Source organism: Pipistrellus kuhlii, unplaced genomic scaffold, assembly GCF_014108245.1.
Source record: "Pipistrellus kuhlii isolate mPipKuh1 unplaced genomic scaffold, mPipKuh1.p scaffold_m20_p_22, whole genome shotgun sequence".
Lineage (NCBI taxonomy): Eukaryota > Metazoa > Chordata > Mammalia > Chiroptera > Vespertilionidae > Pipistrellus > Pipistrellus kuhlii.
Window position 1 is genome coordinate 9,264,107 of NW_023425521.1, and position 18,230 is coordinate 9,282,336.

Consider the following 18,230-nt stretch of genomic DNA (forward strand, 5'->3'; position numbering starts at 1 on the left):
AAGCAGGATCTCAAAGAGATATTTGTACATACATGTTCAAAACAACACTATTTGTAACAGACAAGAGGGAGCAACCTAAATGTCTAGTGACAGACAAATGGGTAAAGAGCATGTTACATACACACAATGGAATGTTATGCAGCCCTAAAAAGGAGGAAATCTGGCACCTGCTCCCACATGGATGAACTCTGAGGATACTAAGCTAAGTCTAATAAGCCAGTCACAAAGAGGAGGCCTTGGCTGGTGAATATATTAGCATCTGCAGCTGTAAACTAGCTGATTTCCTCATTTAGTAAAAATCAGTTAGAGGCAAAGGAGTCTGTACTTTGCTGGCCCAATGGAAGGACTCTAAGCCAGGACCCCCCTTCAAAATGCCAGTGCTACTAAAAACTCTGAGTTAGAAGATGAGAACATCAAAAAGCAGTTTTTTAAGTAAGAATTATCTGTATCACATCTATTCAGTTAAAAAAATTTGAGAATAAAAATCACGTAATTCCACTACCCATATTAGTGTTGTTTTTCCTTCCTATTTAAAACATTTTTAAAATTATTTATTTTTTGAAACTTGAAAACAGGATAAAATATTGTTTCTTGCTTAGTCGCTAAATTTTATTAAAAGCAGTTCTCCCAAAGATACAGGTTCTTAAAGTTTTAAATTTCAACCATTACTTATCAACACATAATTATCACTATTCTAAATGTCCTCCAAGTTGGTACTAATCAGTGATTTAACCCTTAATCTTTTTGCTCAGTTCCTCATACTTACCTTGTAAACTTCACTGAAACCTCCTCTACCCAAAAGATGTAACAACAAATATCTGTCATTTAACGTTGGATGATCTTTAAATCTGTGGAAACAAGGAATATATAACATACATATATAATTATTAAAATATAATTCAAAGATACAGCATGATTACAATGAAAAGTATTAGCTCTAGAGCCATGACACATAGGTGCCAGTCTCCGCATAGCCACAATAGACCTGTGACTTTCGCTGGCCTTCCCCTCTTTCTGCTGTGCTATAAAATGAGGGGGGTGGAGGTGGACTACATTAGATGAGGGATTTTTAAACTTTGTTACTGAGTTCCTCCAAACCATTCAAGGGCCACATGCTCCCACCATTATGTAACTACATTCAATAAAACTCCCAGATATTTTACATGGGCTTAAAAACAGATTTAATTATAAAGTGAGTCACATGTTCTATGTGCATTCATCTCTCAATAATGCAAAAAGTCTTCATGCTGTAACTGTTTTTCCCATAAAAGATACCAGCTTGTACTGTTCACCAAAAAGTAAATAAGAGATTCTGGCAAAAATAACTTTAAAAATATTTCTATCTGGTTTTCCTAAAATTATTTTCATTTTAAGACATCAGATTGTTGTGGAGAGAAGTGGCATTACTGTATGATAAGTCACTTTGAAAACAGACAGATCTAAGTTTAACTCTCAGTTTGGGCCACTAGTTATGGGTCTCTGGTCAAGTTAACTGAATTTTTCTAAGCCTGTTTCCAGATGTATGTTTCAAAGATGGCCTACCTTACCAAGTTACTGTGAGGATTAAATGACAGAACACAAGGGCACTTAGCATTATGCCTGACAAAGAGAGAGTGCTCAATAACAGCTGTTGCTGGCACTTTACTGAAAAAGGCCATGGCTCACACTGGCAAACAAAAACACACAAGTAAAAAACTGATGTTTCAGAGTCCAAAATATGTGGGAAGGAACAGATTACAGATAGAAGCCATTTCCCACTTTACTATCTATTTTTCACAGTTTCAGTCTCTTAAATGACTTATAAACAAAGGTGGCATTTATCTAAATTAATGTGCTGAGCCAAAACTGGTTTGGCTCAGTGGATAAAGTGTCGGTCTGTGGAATGAAAGGTCCCGGGTTCGATTCCAGTCAAGGGCATGTACATTGGTTGCGGGCACATCCCCGGTAAGGGGTGTGCAGGAGGCAGCTGGTTGATGTTTCTCTCTCATCAACATTTCTAGCTCTCTATCCTTCTCCCTTCTTCTCTGTGGAAAATTAATTAAAAACAAATAAAATAAAATAACATAAAATAAAATAATGTGCTGAACTTAACAGAGTCTTGCTTAAAATCTCAATGGCCAAATGGCTCTTAAAGGTCATTCAGAAATGGGGCGTCAATTCAATAATCTTTCCACAACTCCATTATGTCACCCATCCTTCCCTTTTGTAGGGTTCTGTAGATAAATCTAAACAGGCAGTGTATCCTAACCATTTACACTACAAATCTATATTGTTTTAGTGACCTCTATGGGGAAACATACCACATGTATAAGTATATATTTAATATATAAATCTACTATTTTTATATATATTTAAACTAAAGCAAATCATTATTTTGTTCATAAAACTGTATTACATGCTACAATAGAACGAAATACAGCATGGAATCAATTTACCAAATTTATAGTCATTAAAAACATCATTCTAGACCAGCAATTTTCAACTTTTTTCATCTCATGGCACACACAAACTGATTACTGAAATTCTGCAGCACACCAAAAAATATATTTTACCAATCTGACATAAAATAGGTATAATTTTGATTTATTCACACCAGTTATTGTTTTGCTGGCAGTTATTTTTTTTTATTTGACAATCTAAGAGGTCAGTGCCCCTGACTAAGTAATCAGGTATTGCATGTTTTAAAAATTCTGTGGCACACCGGTTAAAAATTGCTGTTCTAAGCCATGTCAGAAAGTCCTCAGCAGTCTTCAAGCCAGTACACCCCCAAATTGCTTACTGTGAATTATCTTCATTATGTATCCTTTTTAGTTCCCTGATATGTAGATTTCTAACCCTTTCTAGCCTTTCCAGCTCTGCCTGGATCTCTGCTTCCTCCTAAAGTAAAAAGGAAAGAAGGAGCTCAGAACACAAGAAATGTTACCTTTCCAGAATCTCATTTCAAAAACAGCAGCAGACAGCTCTCATGAAAAGCTTAAGCAAGATGTTTTGCCTTAAAAAATATTTTTAAAAAAGAACTAGACTTTTTGTCATAAAAACAAAGCCTATAACAAAATAACAAATCAAATTCAAACCATACAAAGGATTACAGTAGAAATCTGCCCCTTGCTCCCTCCCCTCCAGACCACTTCTCAGATGTAACCGTTAAGTTTCTTATCTAAAGTTTTTAGGAATGTTCTTGTGCGTGTACATATAAATATGGAATCTTTTCCTCTTCTTTTTTTTTAAACAAAAAAACAGGTTCTTTACTTGGTTCTGTTCTGCAAGTATGGATTATACTTGGTGCTTTAAGTTTTACTGATTAAACAAGATCTGCGAATCCAGTGAAAAAACAAACACACACGTAAAAATAGCAGTTTATTAAAATGTTTATTGACCATCACCACCATAAGTGGCACCCACCAAAAATGTGTGAGCTGCTGAGTTAAAAAGATGAGCAATCTGCCGAAACCGGTTTGGCTCAGTGGATAGAGCGTCCGCCTGCGGATTGAAAGGTCCCAGGTTCAATTCTGGTCAAGGGCATGTACCTTGGTTGCAGGCACATCCCCAATAGGGGGTGTGCGAGAGGCAGCTGATCAATGTATCTCTCTCATCGATGTTTCTAACTATCTCTCTCCCTTTCTCTCTGTAAAAAATCAATAAAATATATAAAAAATAAAAATAAATAAAAAGATGAGCAATCCATGTCTAAGATGCTTCTGTGAACATCGCAATAACAAATTCTGTGTAGGTGCCTTTGAGTTACAAGGTTGATACAAGACCTTCTCTTCTTAGCCAGTTTAGGCGAGAGATAAGAGCTGCTGTGTGACTTAAAACATCATAAGAGATTTCTGCAGATACGTGAGACCAATATATTTGCCCAAATAACCAGCTTATTTCCACCCCAAATGTAATCTATAAATTGCACTTCTCATTATATTTACCTTTTTAAGATGACCTAATCGGAGTTTGAAGATTTCTTCTTGTTCATGGTATTCTGCTAACGTTAACCTGGAAAATAATGGTAGAAATTCCAATAAATTATTTGAAATCATAGTGCATATATTTAATGAGAAATGCCAAAGTATGCTATACAGTATATTTATTCTGTTAAAACTACTAAAAGACGGTTATCTTGCAGTCAGTTCTTTAAAACGAAAACACTTCTGTGATTTATCAGATGTGATGTGAAAGGACTTCAAAGCCAGAAGTCTAAATTGTAAAAAATAAAAAAACAAATAACATGCTATAATTTTACATTATTTATAACATTAGTTTTGTCCCAAACATTACTGATGAGAATCCTTTAGGAGAGGTAGCCAAAAATTATGTCTAAATTGTTTTAAAGGGCAAAATAATAAGCTAACAGATGGCTTATTTTTGATAACTCTCAGACTTTGATACTGTAACAACAGAGGAGAGCGACTAAAATCTGGAGTTTGAGGACTAAGGTTCAAAGTGCAACTTGGGTCATGTGACCTTGGGCAAGCAACTTTAACCTCTTGAGTCTCAGTTTCCTAAAAATGCAGCAAGTAATAATACCTATTTAACAAATGTGCTGTGACTATTAAATGAGAATGTGAAAAGAATGTATAATTTGTAAAATGCCATTTAAACAAAATGCTCAAAGGGCTGACTTGATGGGTAATCACTTGTTCGTTTCATGTTCCACCTACCCCACTCGCACGCTCATATCTCAAGAGTAAGCATGCAAGATACTCCTCCATCTGCACCCTCTTCACATTCTAGAAGCATACACATATAATTCAAAGTTTTAGATGTCCCTATTCAGATTTATTCTAAATAGCAGGAGAAAGAAGAAACAGCTGGCCTATCAACCAGGAAGAGCTACAAAAAGAGCCTTTGAGGTCTAACAAAAGAAAATAAAAGAGTAAAAAGAAGAAACACATCTAATAGAAGAATTATGCCTATCTCTTCATAATTGCAGAAATACTTATATCCATTACTTTATATCACACTAGCAAAAAAAGTAAGAGCTCTGCTCAGATGGCTCAGGTGGTTTGATTCCCAGTCTGGGCACACACCTAGTTTGTAGGTTTGATACTCAGAGGCAACCAATTGAGATCTCATTCTCTGTTTCTCTCAAAATCAGTAAAATTAAAAAAATATCCGAGGTGAGGATTAAAAATAAAAAAGAAAGCCTGGCTGGTGTGGCTCAATGGTTGAGTGTCGACCTATGAACCAGGAAGTCATGGTTTGATTGTGGTCAGGAGGTCATGCCTGGGTTTCGGGCAGCCAATCAATGATTCTCTCTCATCTTTGATGTTTGTATCTCTCTCTCCCTCTCCCTTCTTCTCTCTGAAATCAAAAAACATTTTTAAAAAATAAAAATAAAACAATAAAAAGGGGAGAAATGAAAAATCATAGCTAAGAAGGCTTTCTCTGCCTGAAAGAGGTTTGATACCAGGAAAGGATAATGTGACTCACTCCAAGACTCCAGAAGACTGTTTTGGCTTTTGGCCCAAGGAGTGAGCCAAGTCTCTGATACTCTAATTAAAAACTGGACCAAATGCCTTTCAGCTTGGATTTTACACAGAACTCCAGATGGCAACTATTTATTGACATACTATTGACCTAGATTAAATTCTAATTATTGTTCTATGGAAAGGAAATAACCTATACCGCCACCTCCTTCTTCTTCTTTTTTTTGCCTATGCCTTCTTTATACTTCTAACCCAGTGGTCGGCAAACTCATTAGTCAACAGAGCCAAATCTCAATAGTTCAACGATTGAAATTTCTTTTGAGAATCAAATTTTTTAAACTTAAACTTCTCCTAACACCACTTCTTCAAAATAGGCTCGCCCAGGCCATGGTATTTTGTGGAATAGCCAAACTCAAGGGGCCAAAGAGCATGTGGCTCTCGAGCCGCAGTTTGATGACCACAGTCCTAACCCAATGGCTTTATGCACTAGAATTAAATAATTTTCAAGTAATACTGGAGAAAGAGTCCCTTCACAAAGTAAATACAGGAAAGAAGGAAGACAATCATCACATTAATGTATATAATATCTGCCTGGAAAAATCTTTTAAGTTTGGGTCCCTACTTAGATTTTTTTAAAGGAAATGTTTTTTAGTTTAAGCTTATTCACTATGCACACTTTTCTAACTATACTTAATGCAATTATTAACTTATTCATCTGTTCATTTTTCTTAGATAAACTGAACTGCTGTGGCTGAGGCTGTACCTTTTAGCTCTGTATCCCATGTCCAGACCTGAGCTGCGTATATAATAAGCATTTAACACAGACTTACTAAATGAATGTCCAAGAAAAGGCTCCCCAACACATCAAGTATGTATGGGGTGAGGATTGCTGTTCAACAATCTTTCCCACTGGATTGAAGATACATTTCTGAAATGTCATGAACTTTTAACAATGGTGTAATACAAGTATTACACTTGAGAGCGTTTATGAGTTAATATGTTTTTGTGAACTGATATGAAAACATAAAAGATAAGAATTAATAAATCTTACAATATTTTTATATGCTATTTGTGGCTATTTTTAGACCTGGAGCTTATTTTCAATTAAAGAATCCCACAATGACAGCTTTAGAAAAATTCTTTTCCCCCTGAAAAACCAATGTAGCCACTATAAGTATACCAATTACAACAACAGCAATGACTGATTCTATAAAAAATATGTATTTTTTTAAATTTCAAATCTCCAACTCAGAAACCAACTTTATGGCTACCATCAATTCTATAGATATTTATTGCCTACACTATTATCTGTAGAGCTTTGGTTTTCCTTTTTAATTTGATTGAAAGCCTCTTAACAACAGTTGATGACTAAATATAAGCATAAGAAATATTTTAAATAGGCTCAATGGATAAAGCGTCGGTCTGCGGACTGAAAGGTCCCGGGTTTGATTCCTGTCAAGGGCATGTACCTTGGTTGGGGGCATATCCCCAGTAGGGGGTGTACAAGAGGCAGCTGATCGATGACTCTCATCGATGTTTCTAACTCTCTATCTCTCTCCCTTCCTCTCTGTACAAAATCAATAAAATATATTAAAAATATATATATTTTAAATAGGTAAGTAATATACAGAGTTTATTTCCCACACAAATTCTATTTGGTAATTCCTGTCTAGTTGGCAAACTACATACAGCCATGGGATCATTCAGTTCAGTTTCTTTTTGTAAATCAAGTGTTATTGGAACATAGCCACACCCATTTACATATTATCTAGGGCTGCTTTCAGGCTACTCTATTGAGTATTTGCAACAGAAAATCTCTAGCTTGCAAAGCCTAAAATATTCACTGTCTGGCCCGTTAAAGAAAAAGCTTGTGAGCTCCTGTCCCAGAGGAAGATTCTCAGTGTTTAGGAATTCAATGATCGAAGAGGGAACTCTGACATGAGGTGGGGGTGGAAAAGGGAGATATCTGTGCTCAGGATATTCTTCCCCTTCCATGCACAAATTGTTGATTTGCCGAGAAAAAAAAGATACAATTTAAGATACTAGTGTTTTCCTTAGATACCCCAGAACAAGAAAATATCGGTGATACCAAGATTTGGCTTATTAGAAAATGCTCTTTTCCTAAAATAATACCTATTTTTTTCTGAGTTTATTCCTAAGTTTATGGCTGTTAACAAGTTCTCTTTAAATACAAAACAACCGCCCCCCAAAAAAAACCCAAACAAACAAACAAAAAAACCGGGTGCTCTTTAGACAGTAAAGGTCATTTTTCAGTTGTGCATTCTTCAGTCTGAAATAGTAGCCAGGTAACCCCCATAAGATGATACCAACATACCATAACCTAGAGCCAACCACACATAAACAATTATATCATTTGAATACCACAACATCACATTTGTTAAAACAGTGGCCAAAGATCATGATGTCAAGCTAAGTGACATTACTTCTCACTCTCATTCAAAACTTCCTAAATGAGATCAAGCTAAAAAAATTAGTTACCTTTATATGACTTGAGCAAATCCATAATGTAGCTAAAAATAAAGCTTAAGGTCTAGAAATCTCCATAGTTTATCATGTTTTTCCAGTGTCATTCAATAGTTTTGTGTTTTAGGGGAGAGTGGTATCTCATATCAATAAAGAACATACGTTTCATTTTCAGCTCCGTTGGTCTTGCTTTTCCGCTGTTTCTGCTCATTGGTTGCTGGAGGGGCCTGTCCCATGGCTGGAGGTTTCCGCTTTGCTAACATTTTCCGCTGCCTTTCAATTTCTTCCCTCTGTGAATTTATCCTTTCCTGCTGCCTGGAGATATAAAAGATAAAGAAGGCCAAAAAATTTAACATGGCTATAGATTACAACAAATAACTTTGTTACCTGCATATTTAATAGACTTCAAAAAATAAGCCCCTTTAAATCAAGTAGATTTGATTTTAAATTCAGTTTGAACCAGCCAAATAATTGATAGATTTGAAAGATTGAAAGATTTATTTAGAATGAGTTTGCTTTAAGACACTAGTTATGATTATTTTCAGGGTAGAAAGTGGGCAGGAAGGAAAATTATCAAATTTCTGCTCTGACTTCATTTTCTGATGCCTTTTTAAAAGTTAAGAAAACAGCTCTAAGTCATTCCCACTCACTGAGACGGTAAAACCTATACTAAGTTTTTAAAAACAAGTACCTTCAGAAAAAGCACAATGAAGCCTTGTAACTAATAAACTCCCTAAGAAATGGTATATTAAATGAATAAAAAACATATAAAAAGATTCCAGACATCTAAATAACATCATTAGACTATTTCCTAATAAGATGTCTAATTTTTCTAAACATGTTTACAAATGAGGAGTCAATAAAAATACCAATATAAGAAAATCACTTTCTCTTATGTATCCCCCCACCTAACAAACATTGGTTACAATCTTGGTATGTAAAAATATACCAAGATTTGGGATTAACCATTTATTTAACAGATTAAACTCTTTAGATTACCTGTCATAGTTGACAGTCAAATGCTAGATACGATTTCCCCATCTTTTTTTTTTATCCAATCTTAATTTTTAGATTGACATGACATAATCTATTTTTTAAAAATATATATTTTATTGATTTTTTAAAGAGAGTAAGGGAGAGGGAAAGAGAGTTAGAAGCATGGATGAGAGAGAGAAAAACATGGATCAGCTGCATCCTGCATACCCCCTCCTAGGGATGTGCCCACAACCAAGGTACATGCCCTTAATTGGAATCGAACCTGGGACCCCTCAGTCTGCAGGCTGACGCTCAATCCACTGAGCCAAACCAGTTAGGGTGGCATACCGGTAACCTATTTTTTAACCTGTACTCAAATGAAATATCTTCTACCATCTTGCCTGAACACAGCAGTTGTGAGTCCCTATACAACTTTTCCAGATTCAGTATCTTTCTTGGAAGAAGGGGAACAAAAAAACAAAAAAACAAAAAAAAAGACTATATACTCCAGGGAGGGCAAGACTTTAAACAAAGTTAACCTAATCTGAGGTAACTAACTGCAAGTAACTAACTATCTGATAATACAATTCCTTTGCTGGATCACTGATTAGATATCAATTTAACAGCAGAATTGACAATTTTAATTCAAGAGTTTTATACTTGTCTGAAAAAAATTTTTTTAACTGTCATTGGAGATATGCTTCTCCCTCCAAAATATATGTATAAAATAATTTGTGGCTTGAAATTTTTCTGGATTAAGACAGAATTTTTAGGTATAATCACAATCTTCCTTCTGACTCAATGAATAAATACCTTCTCTGAACATAAATTTCCTAATTTAAAAAATTTGCAAAAAAAAATATCTTTAGCTCATTTCTACCCTTTCAGGGTCCATAAATACAAAGTACTCTGAAGTCTCTGGAGATAACCATACAATATCTAAATTAAACTATCAACTATAGTGGGAGAATCATTCAACCTCAACAGATAACAAATAAAAATTATTTAAAGATAGTTTATAAGTGATACTCATTATGGTTTATTTTGAGAGTATATAGTCTGGATTATGTCAATAAACTATATATTCTCTTAGAACAAGAACCATGTCTTATCAACCCTTCTACTACCAGCACATATGACAGTGCCTTTTATACAGCTGAGCCTTAAATATTTCTTACATGCTATCAATTTTAAAGTGTTGGATTTTCATCACCCATGGAAAGAGTATTTTCCACCATCTTTTACAAAAGTATTAATGACCTAATAAATCCATCCCACTCAAATCTAAATAATCCTATTTCAAAAGCCATTGCCGTAAAAGAAAACAAGGCAATCAGTCTTTGGCACCATTACAGGTAAAACTGTGTCATCTAAAATATATGTGAAAGTCCCCATTACCACAGATTATGACCTTTGTAAATAGAGTCATTGGAGATGCATTTGTTAAAATGAGGTCATACTGGAGTAGGGTGGGCCCTAATTCCAATATGACTTCTGTTTTTACAAGAAGAAAAGAGAAGACACAGAGACACACGGGAGAACACAATGTGAAATGTAGATATAGATCGAAATAGCTACGTTTGCCACAAGCCACAGAACACCAAAGAAGATCCTCGCTAGAGGCTTCAGAGGATAGAAGAGATTTGAGAATTGGTAAAAAAACAAACAAAAAACCCCCCCACAAAAACAAAAACAAAAAAAGCACACACAACAGATTCTGTCATTCTACAAAAAAGAAATTTGGCCTCCTGAACTGTGAGAGAATAAATTTATTTTGAACCACCCAGTTTGTGGTATTTTGTTACAGTAGCCCTAAGAAAAGAATACAGGCACCTTCAACAACAAAACTGTTATTTCAGACCACAACCATATTATATATAACAAGCAGGAGCAGTAAAGAATGTACGCTCACCAAAAAATGTTTAAGCAGTGCTCTATAGATAGCACCTAAATATACTAGATGCAAATTTTAAAAGATTCCCAGGATTTATGTTCTACTAGAGGCCCAATGCATGAAATTCGTGCAAGAGTACCTTCCCCCAGCTGCCAGCACCAGCTTCCCTCTGGCCCTAGCAGGCACCCAGGGCCCAGGCTTCCCTCACAGGGCTCCCCCCTACCCCCCCCACCCCCCGCTTTGTCCAGAAGGTCACCTGGAAGGACGTCTGGTCTAATTAGCATTTTATTATTATAGATATCTACTGGGAACTGTGAAATGCACTACCCAAGGGAGAAACTACAAAATGCCAAAGAAGGATCCTCCCTAGAGACTTCAGAGGGAGCATGCTCCTGGCAACACCTTGATTTCAAATTTTTGGCAATTTTAATTTTTTTAACTTTTAATGTAAAACTTGTTTTGATTCCTTTGATTACTTGTTTAATTTTCTCAGGATTTTCCCTACATTTTTAACACATGTGATGGCTGAAACTGACTAAAAAGATGACTATCACTACTAGAATTATTAATGACTACAATTACAGAAAACTTAAAAAATACAAACCAAGTTGTCAATTCTCAATTTAATCATCACAAATTAACTTACTTGATAAGGTTCTGGAAAGCATAACCATCTGTCCATTGTTCAGTAAAAGAGGCCCCGTGTCGGACAGTGGTAAAGTGGCCCAATCGCAGGCGGTCTTGCATGCTCTTATCTCTACATGCCATCTTCTCTTGTTTTGACTTAGAAGAAAAGAACAAATAAAAAATAATTTCATTTTCCTATGAGAACTCTTACATAGCATTATGTTTATTGTTTGTACTATACTGTGCAAAGTTTAGTATAACTGGCTAAATCTACATTGACCTTAGGAAGTAACCTAAAACTTTAAATAAGTTCTCTGTATTAACATCTACCTTGTCATAAAAATGGGAAAAAAGTGGTTTCCGTATTATAAAATTAATAAATTAAAAGATGAAGCAGTCCTGGCTCGTTTTGCTCAGTGATTAGAGCATAGGCCCACAGACCAAAGGGTCTCAAGTATGAGTCCCAAAGTCATGTATCAATTTTACAGGTTTCCCCACCCTGGTAGGGGGGCGTGTGGGAGGCCACCAATCCATGCTTCTCCCTTTCTCCCCTTCCTCCCTCCCTTCCACTCTCTCTAGAAATCAATGGAAAATAAATAATTAAAAAATAAAAGATGAAGCAAAATGTCCCAGTATCTTTGACATCAGCATAATCACTTCACTTTTATCACTGTTCCCTGTCATTTTATCATTCCAAAGACTTTAAGTACAGGTAACCAGGCTGCCTCAAACCTCTACCTTGTAATAAGTTCATTAGTAAGTTCTGCCATCTTAAAGCTTTCGATGTAAGATAAATAAGTACTGGGAATATAATTTAAAAAAAAAAAACTTTCAAAAAAGAAGTTACTAATAACTACTAAAAGCAAGTTGCAACTAATCAACTACAAAGGACAGAGCCAATTAAACACATATAGTAAGGATATACCAACAAAATTATTTTACAGCACAAAGCACTTAATTATAACATTATTATATATTTACATTACTCCAAATACCATCTCTGAAATGGAAATGTAACTATTGTTAAATGTTTATAACAGAATCCACACTTCAAAAGATAGATAAAATAAGAATTAAAACCCAATCGGGTAGCTCAACTACCGGATGCCAAGTTTGTGGGTAAATCTCTCTCCCTCTCTCTCTCTCTCTTTCTTCTCTCTCCCCCCACACCCTTTATCCCTTCTCCTCTCTCTAGTCAATAAATTAAAATTTAAATAAATAAAAGAATTTAGGGAACCAACACCTCAAATAAACTCAACTAAGACAAGCTGTTTCTGTCCAATCAACATCACACTCAAAGCAATGCAAAACCAAAAAGCAGAAAAAAATGTCCCAAATTATCACTTTGGATACTTGGTTCAAGTACACAAGCAAGAAATAAATCTAATTATCAAACAATAAGTCTTTTCCTAAAAAGCTCTAATTTGAAGTATTTCCATCCCATGTGAGGAGTAAGCAGCCACAGTAATGACACGCCAAGAGCACCTTGGGATTCGTAGTATCCTGGCCGCCTTTCACTCACCTTTTCTATAAGGAGTTTCTTGCTCATTGTCACACACCGATTTAATCGTTCTTTGTATTTCTCTAGCATCTTTTGCTGTTCATCAATCTGCCGTCTCAAATCACAGTTGGCCTTCAATGGAAAACAAAATTTTAATTACTTCCAAGGAAAATAAAAACAAAAAAAGTTCCTAGGGATATCAGAGAATCATTTGTTGTTAAGTAAAAAGCAAAATTAAGGATAGAAGCAGTCTTAAAAAATGTTAAACTCTTTATTCTCTCTTAATAAACTTATCTATTTATTAAAGATGAATTCTGTTACTAAAAGTGGAGCCTGTTTTTCTACTGATCATATTTTACTCCTTCCAAAAGCCAGTTACAGCTAGCTAAATCTAGTACATCACATATGCCTCAATTATCACAAAATGAAAGGGGAAAAAAACCCTATGAAATATGACATGCTTAAAATACATAAAAAGCATGACTAGGCACTTTACAGCACTTAAGAGATTAAATACTTATAAAGGATGATTAAACATTTACAAAAAAATTACAGAAAAACACACATATAGTTCTTTAAGTTCAATTGTTCTTTGTTTTTTAATTCTTGTTTCCAAAGAAAAGGAGACATGAACGTACACAGTGTTTCTTACCAGAAAAGGCAGGCACACCCATGCCTACATAAGATAGAACTAACTAGCTGAATACAAGGTCCTGGTTCAAGAATGCCAGAATGTAAATACACAGTTAATTTAGCTGTGGCCAGAAGGATGGGGTAAATACTTTGAAAAATCCAAGCCTCCTACAATAACAGAGAAGGAAAGAACCACTAACCCAAGATCAATTTTGAATTAAAACTCCTGAATTTATTCTGGTGTTAAAAAAAAAAAATCTTTTGGTAAATAAATGCTACTTTATAATAACTTGCTGGAATCATGAAAAAAAAACCTGATATATCCCAATCAAATGAAATAAATGTTCTGAAACATTAAAAAGCACACATGGAAGATATTAGAGAACACTCAATCTTTAAGACTTTTCAGGTTTTCTTTTATTTTATTTTTATTCTTAAAAATATATATATTTTATTAAATTTTTACAAAGAGAAAGAGAGGATAGAGAGTTAGAAACATCAATGAGAGAGAATCATCAACCAGCTACCTACTACACACCCCCTACTGGGTTTGTGCCCACAACCAATGTACATGCCCTTGACTGGAATCAAACCTGGGACCTTTTTTCCACAGGCCGACGCTTTATCCACTGAGCCAAACTGGTTTCAGCTCAGGCTTCATTTTATTTTATTTTATTTTTTAAAATATATTTTATTGATTTCTTTACAGAGAGGAAGGGAGAGAGAGAGCTAGAAACGTCGATGAGAGAGAAACATCGACCAGCTGCCTCTTGCACACCCCCCACTGGGGATGTGCTCACAACCAACGTACATGCCTCTGACCGGAATCAAACCCGGGACATTTCAGTCCGCAGACTTACACTCTACCACTGAGCCAAACCGGTTTTGGCTCAGGCTTCATTTTAAAGTGGCCAGAATACAAAAAAGCTCCCATCTCCAAATGTCCGCTGTCCCCATAAGTATAATTTCTTCCCATTAGTTCTTCTGTGTGTTCTATGGACCACATTATCAAAAGCAAAATGCAAGGCAGCAGACCCCTCCTCAGCTGTGTCATGGGAGTCCTAATGGTTCATCTATAGAACCTTCAGGGCCTCGTGGAGCCAGTTTGAAAACCATCACATCAGTATAAATAAGGATCAAACCTACCCCTTTCTAAGTCACTAGAGAAGAGAAAAATGTTAGTCAATTTTATTTATAAATATTTATGTATATATGCATTTATATAAGTACTACAAATGGCTCAATTACTAGAGGAAATGTATTAAATGTTTTATCTCGAAATGCCATATTTTTTTAGCATTCTCTGAATTTTTTTTTTAATATATATTTTATTGATTTTTTACAGAGAGCAAGGGAGAGAGAGAGAGAATTAGAAACATCGATGAGAGAAACATCGACCAGCTGCCTCTTGCGCACCCCCTACTGGGGATGTGCCCGCAACCAATGTACATGCCCTTGACCGGAATCGAACCTGGGACCTTTCAGTCCGCAGACCGATGCTCTACCACTGAGCCAAACCGGCTTCGGCTTTTTTTAAAAAGCAGGTATTACTTTTATAACAACAATAAAAACATTAAAATAAATTTTTAAGAATGGGTCTGTCAATATACCAAATTGCATTTTAAAAATATGTATTTAAAATATCCTGGTATATTTTCTAGTGGTATCCAGATGAGCTATTTTTGAAATTTTCTTGCAAAAAATTTTTACAAAAAAACTTCAGATGAATAGATTATAAAAAATATAAAATTTAAAAACCCAGTCTGTGAAATAGTTTTAAAATTCAAGAATACTAAGGCCCTGGCTGGGTTGCTTTTTTGGTTAGAGTGTTGACTCCATATACCAAAGTTGCAGATTTTATCCCGTCAGGACACATATAAGAATCAACCCACCAATGCATAACTAAGCAGGACAACAAATTCATACCTTCCTTCCCCCCTTCCTTTTTCTCTATAAAATCTTATATAATAAAAGACTAATATGCAAATCAACCAAACAGCAGAACAACTGGTTTCTAAAACACGCACTGACCGCCAGGGGGCAGATGCTCAACACAGGAGGTCAGTGTGCTCCCTGGTGGTCAGTGTGCTCCCACAGAGGAGTGCCACTCGGCCACAGCCTGGCTCGTGGCTGGCAAGCACAGCGGTGGTGGTGGGAGCCTGGCGGGGAGCAGGCCTAAGCTGTCAGTTGGATATCCTCCTAGGGCTCCCAGACTGTAAAAGGCCACAGGCTGGGCTGAGGGATACCCCCTGCCCTGCCCCAGTGGATAAATATCATGCACCAGGCCTCTAATAACAATAATAAAAGAATATTAAAATTCTACAATATAAGATTTCCAATTTAAAGGCATTTATAGTGCTTAAAATGTAGGTTTGATCTTGCTTGCTATTCATATTCCCTTGAATCAAAGGAAAATATCTATACATTTATTAAACTTTATTCTTTGGCTATAGTATTGTAATTATCTCTATGATATGCACATATGCCAAATACACATAACATCCAATCAGTGCTTATAAAAATCATATTTTAATACTTACTCTTAACAAATCATCTATTCTTCCCTCCTTCTTCTCTAAGTCAGAATTCTTACTGTTTTCTAGCGCAGATATTTTTTCTATTGTGAGGTCAGACTATAGAGACAAAACAAAATTTAGAATTAGTCTCAAAATACTGTGTGCCATCACTCATTTTCTCATTGCTTTTCTAGGGTGAAAAGGCACTTGCTAACACAAATAGCCAAGAATCACATGGCTCAAGTAATTGAATCTTCTTTCCTCATCCCATTCTTTGTTTTATTTTCTGCTATATCTGCACCTCAAAAACATATTAATAATGGAATTAAATATATGAATTCTCAATATCTCTGTTCCTTGAACAATAGAGAAACATACTACTTTAGAAATGAAACTGAGAGAAAACATGACCCAAACATGCCATCTAGTGGAAATAATGAACAATTAGTGGAAATAATGAACAATTAAAAGAGATCAAAGTTATCATCTTTCAATTGCCCAAAGGCTGGTAATTAAAATAAAATTAAAACCTGCTCCTGAAGGTTGTATAGCTCAAGACTTAAGAAATGCTCCTAGAATGTCAAGCATCCTGCCCTGACCTGAAGGCAGCACAGTGCCAAGAAAATCTGGCATATTATTTGGCTAGATCAATATTATAAAGTAGAGGACATGTATCTATTAGCATTTGCAAATAATATCTTTGATTGTTCACAAAATTCTAACTAACATAAAATGTTTCTGAAGACTGTTTAAGGAGAAAAGTATGTTGGTGTGCCACATGTTAAAGAAGTTTATCTAGGTCTTGCCAAATGAACAGGTACAAGGAATAAATGAACTCCTTTCATAAAGTAGTAAATTAACATTCATTGATGACTACTATGAGCACTGTACTAATAAGCATTTTGTATATCTATACTGTTTGAGATAATAAGAATCAACCACATTATACAGATGATTTGTATTAAAGAAAATTGAGGAGAAAAAAAAGAGGAAAAAAAAGAAAATTGAGGCCTGAAAATATAGTGTAAGGTGTAAAGACAGAATTTGAACTCAGGCCTAAAGGTCTCCAAATGAGTGCTCTGTTCTCAACAGCTTGCTATAATATAAGTGCTTCTGCTGCAACATACCAGAAAGGAAAAGAAATACCTCAAAAAGTTAAAGCAACTTCCAAAAGACTTTAAGTACTCATAATGTAAGTTATAAACAGAATAATAAAAATAATGAGGTAGAGTCAGAGAATTAAAGGGAAGACAAAGAGAGGACTCAGACTTTATGTGGTTAGCATTTATTCCTAAGCAGATCTTTTTAGCCTCTGTTTACCAATTGCCAACCTACCTGGGTCTGTCTGTGCTGGATGGAAACCTGTTTCTGGGAGCTGCAGGAATGCTCTGTGGTACCAGATCCTATAGAAGAGGGACTGTTTTGCTGAGCCTGTAATAAAGGTATATCAGCAATCACAGACAGTATTATATCTTCCTCCACAAACATTTGTATGTATGCAAATGATTAACTATATAAAATGAACTCTGATGAAAGTCAGGGCCATAACCGAAACCGGTTTGGCTCAGTGGTAGAGCGTCAGTCGGTCTGCGGACTGAAAGATCCCGGTTCGATTCCGGTGAGGGGCATGTACGTTGGTTGCGGGCACATCCCCGGTAGGGGGTATGCAGGAGGCAGCTGGTCAATGTTTCTCTCTCATCGACGTTTCTAGCTCTCTGTCTCTCTCCCCTCCTCTCTGTAAAAATCAATAAAATATATTTAAAAAAAAACACACAAAAAACAAAAAACAAACAAAAAAAACAACAAAAACAAAGTCGGGGCCATGTAGCCAAGAAGAAAGTAAAACAATTCAAATGAGAACTAAGAGCCAGACATGGTGTCTTGGACCATGTTCCTAGAAATGGTTTAAAACATCAAATGCTGCCCTAGCTGGTTTGGCTCAGTAGACAGAGCGTCAGTCTGTGGAATGAAGGGTCCAGGTTTGATTCTGGTCAAGGGCACATGCCCAGGTTGAGGGCTCAACCCCCAGTAGGGGGCGTGCAAGGGGCAGTTGATCAATGATTCACTCTCATCTTTGATATTTTTCTCTCTCCCCTTTTCCTTTCCTCTCTGAAATCAATAAAGATATACATTTTTTAAAAAATCAAATGCTTATAAAAGAATTTTTTTAAATGTAA

At 35.7% G+C, this 18,230-nt stretch overlaps 1 protein-coding gene across 15 annotated transcripts in view; it reads right to left on the reverse strand.

The window, feature by feature from the left end:
- The window catches only part of TLK2 (tousled like kinase 2), an 86,410-nt gene that overhangs the window by 24,851 nt on the left and 43,329 nt on the right, over nt 1-18,230 (reverse strand). For 14 of the 15 annotated variants that reach the window (XM_036450661.1, XM_036450659.2, XM_036450657.1 and 11 more), the window contains 8 exons: nt 17,389-17,484; nt 16,078-16,170; nt 12,926-13,036; nt 11,423-11,559; nt 8,070-8,222; nt 3,924-3,990; nt 2,780-2,877; nt 767-848 (listed from right to left, as the gene is read on the reverse strand). In XM_036450661.1, coding sequence (XP_036306554.1) covers nt 767-848; nt 2,780-2,877; nt 3,924-3,990; nt 8,070-8,222; nt 11,423-11,559; nt 12,926-13,036; nt 16,078-16,170; nt 17,389-17,484 — 837 coding nt within the window. The remainder of the gene's footprint in view (nt 1-766; nt 849-2,779; nt 2,878-3,923; nt 3,991-8,069; nt 8,223-11,422; nt 11,560-12,925; nt 13,037-16,077; nt 16,171-17,388; nt 17,485-18,230) is intronic. The other variant, XM_036450652.1, reaches the window with a different exon arrangement.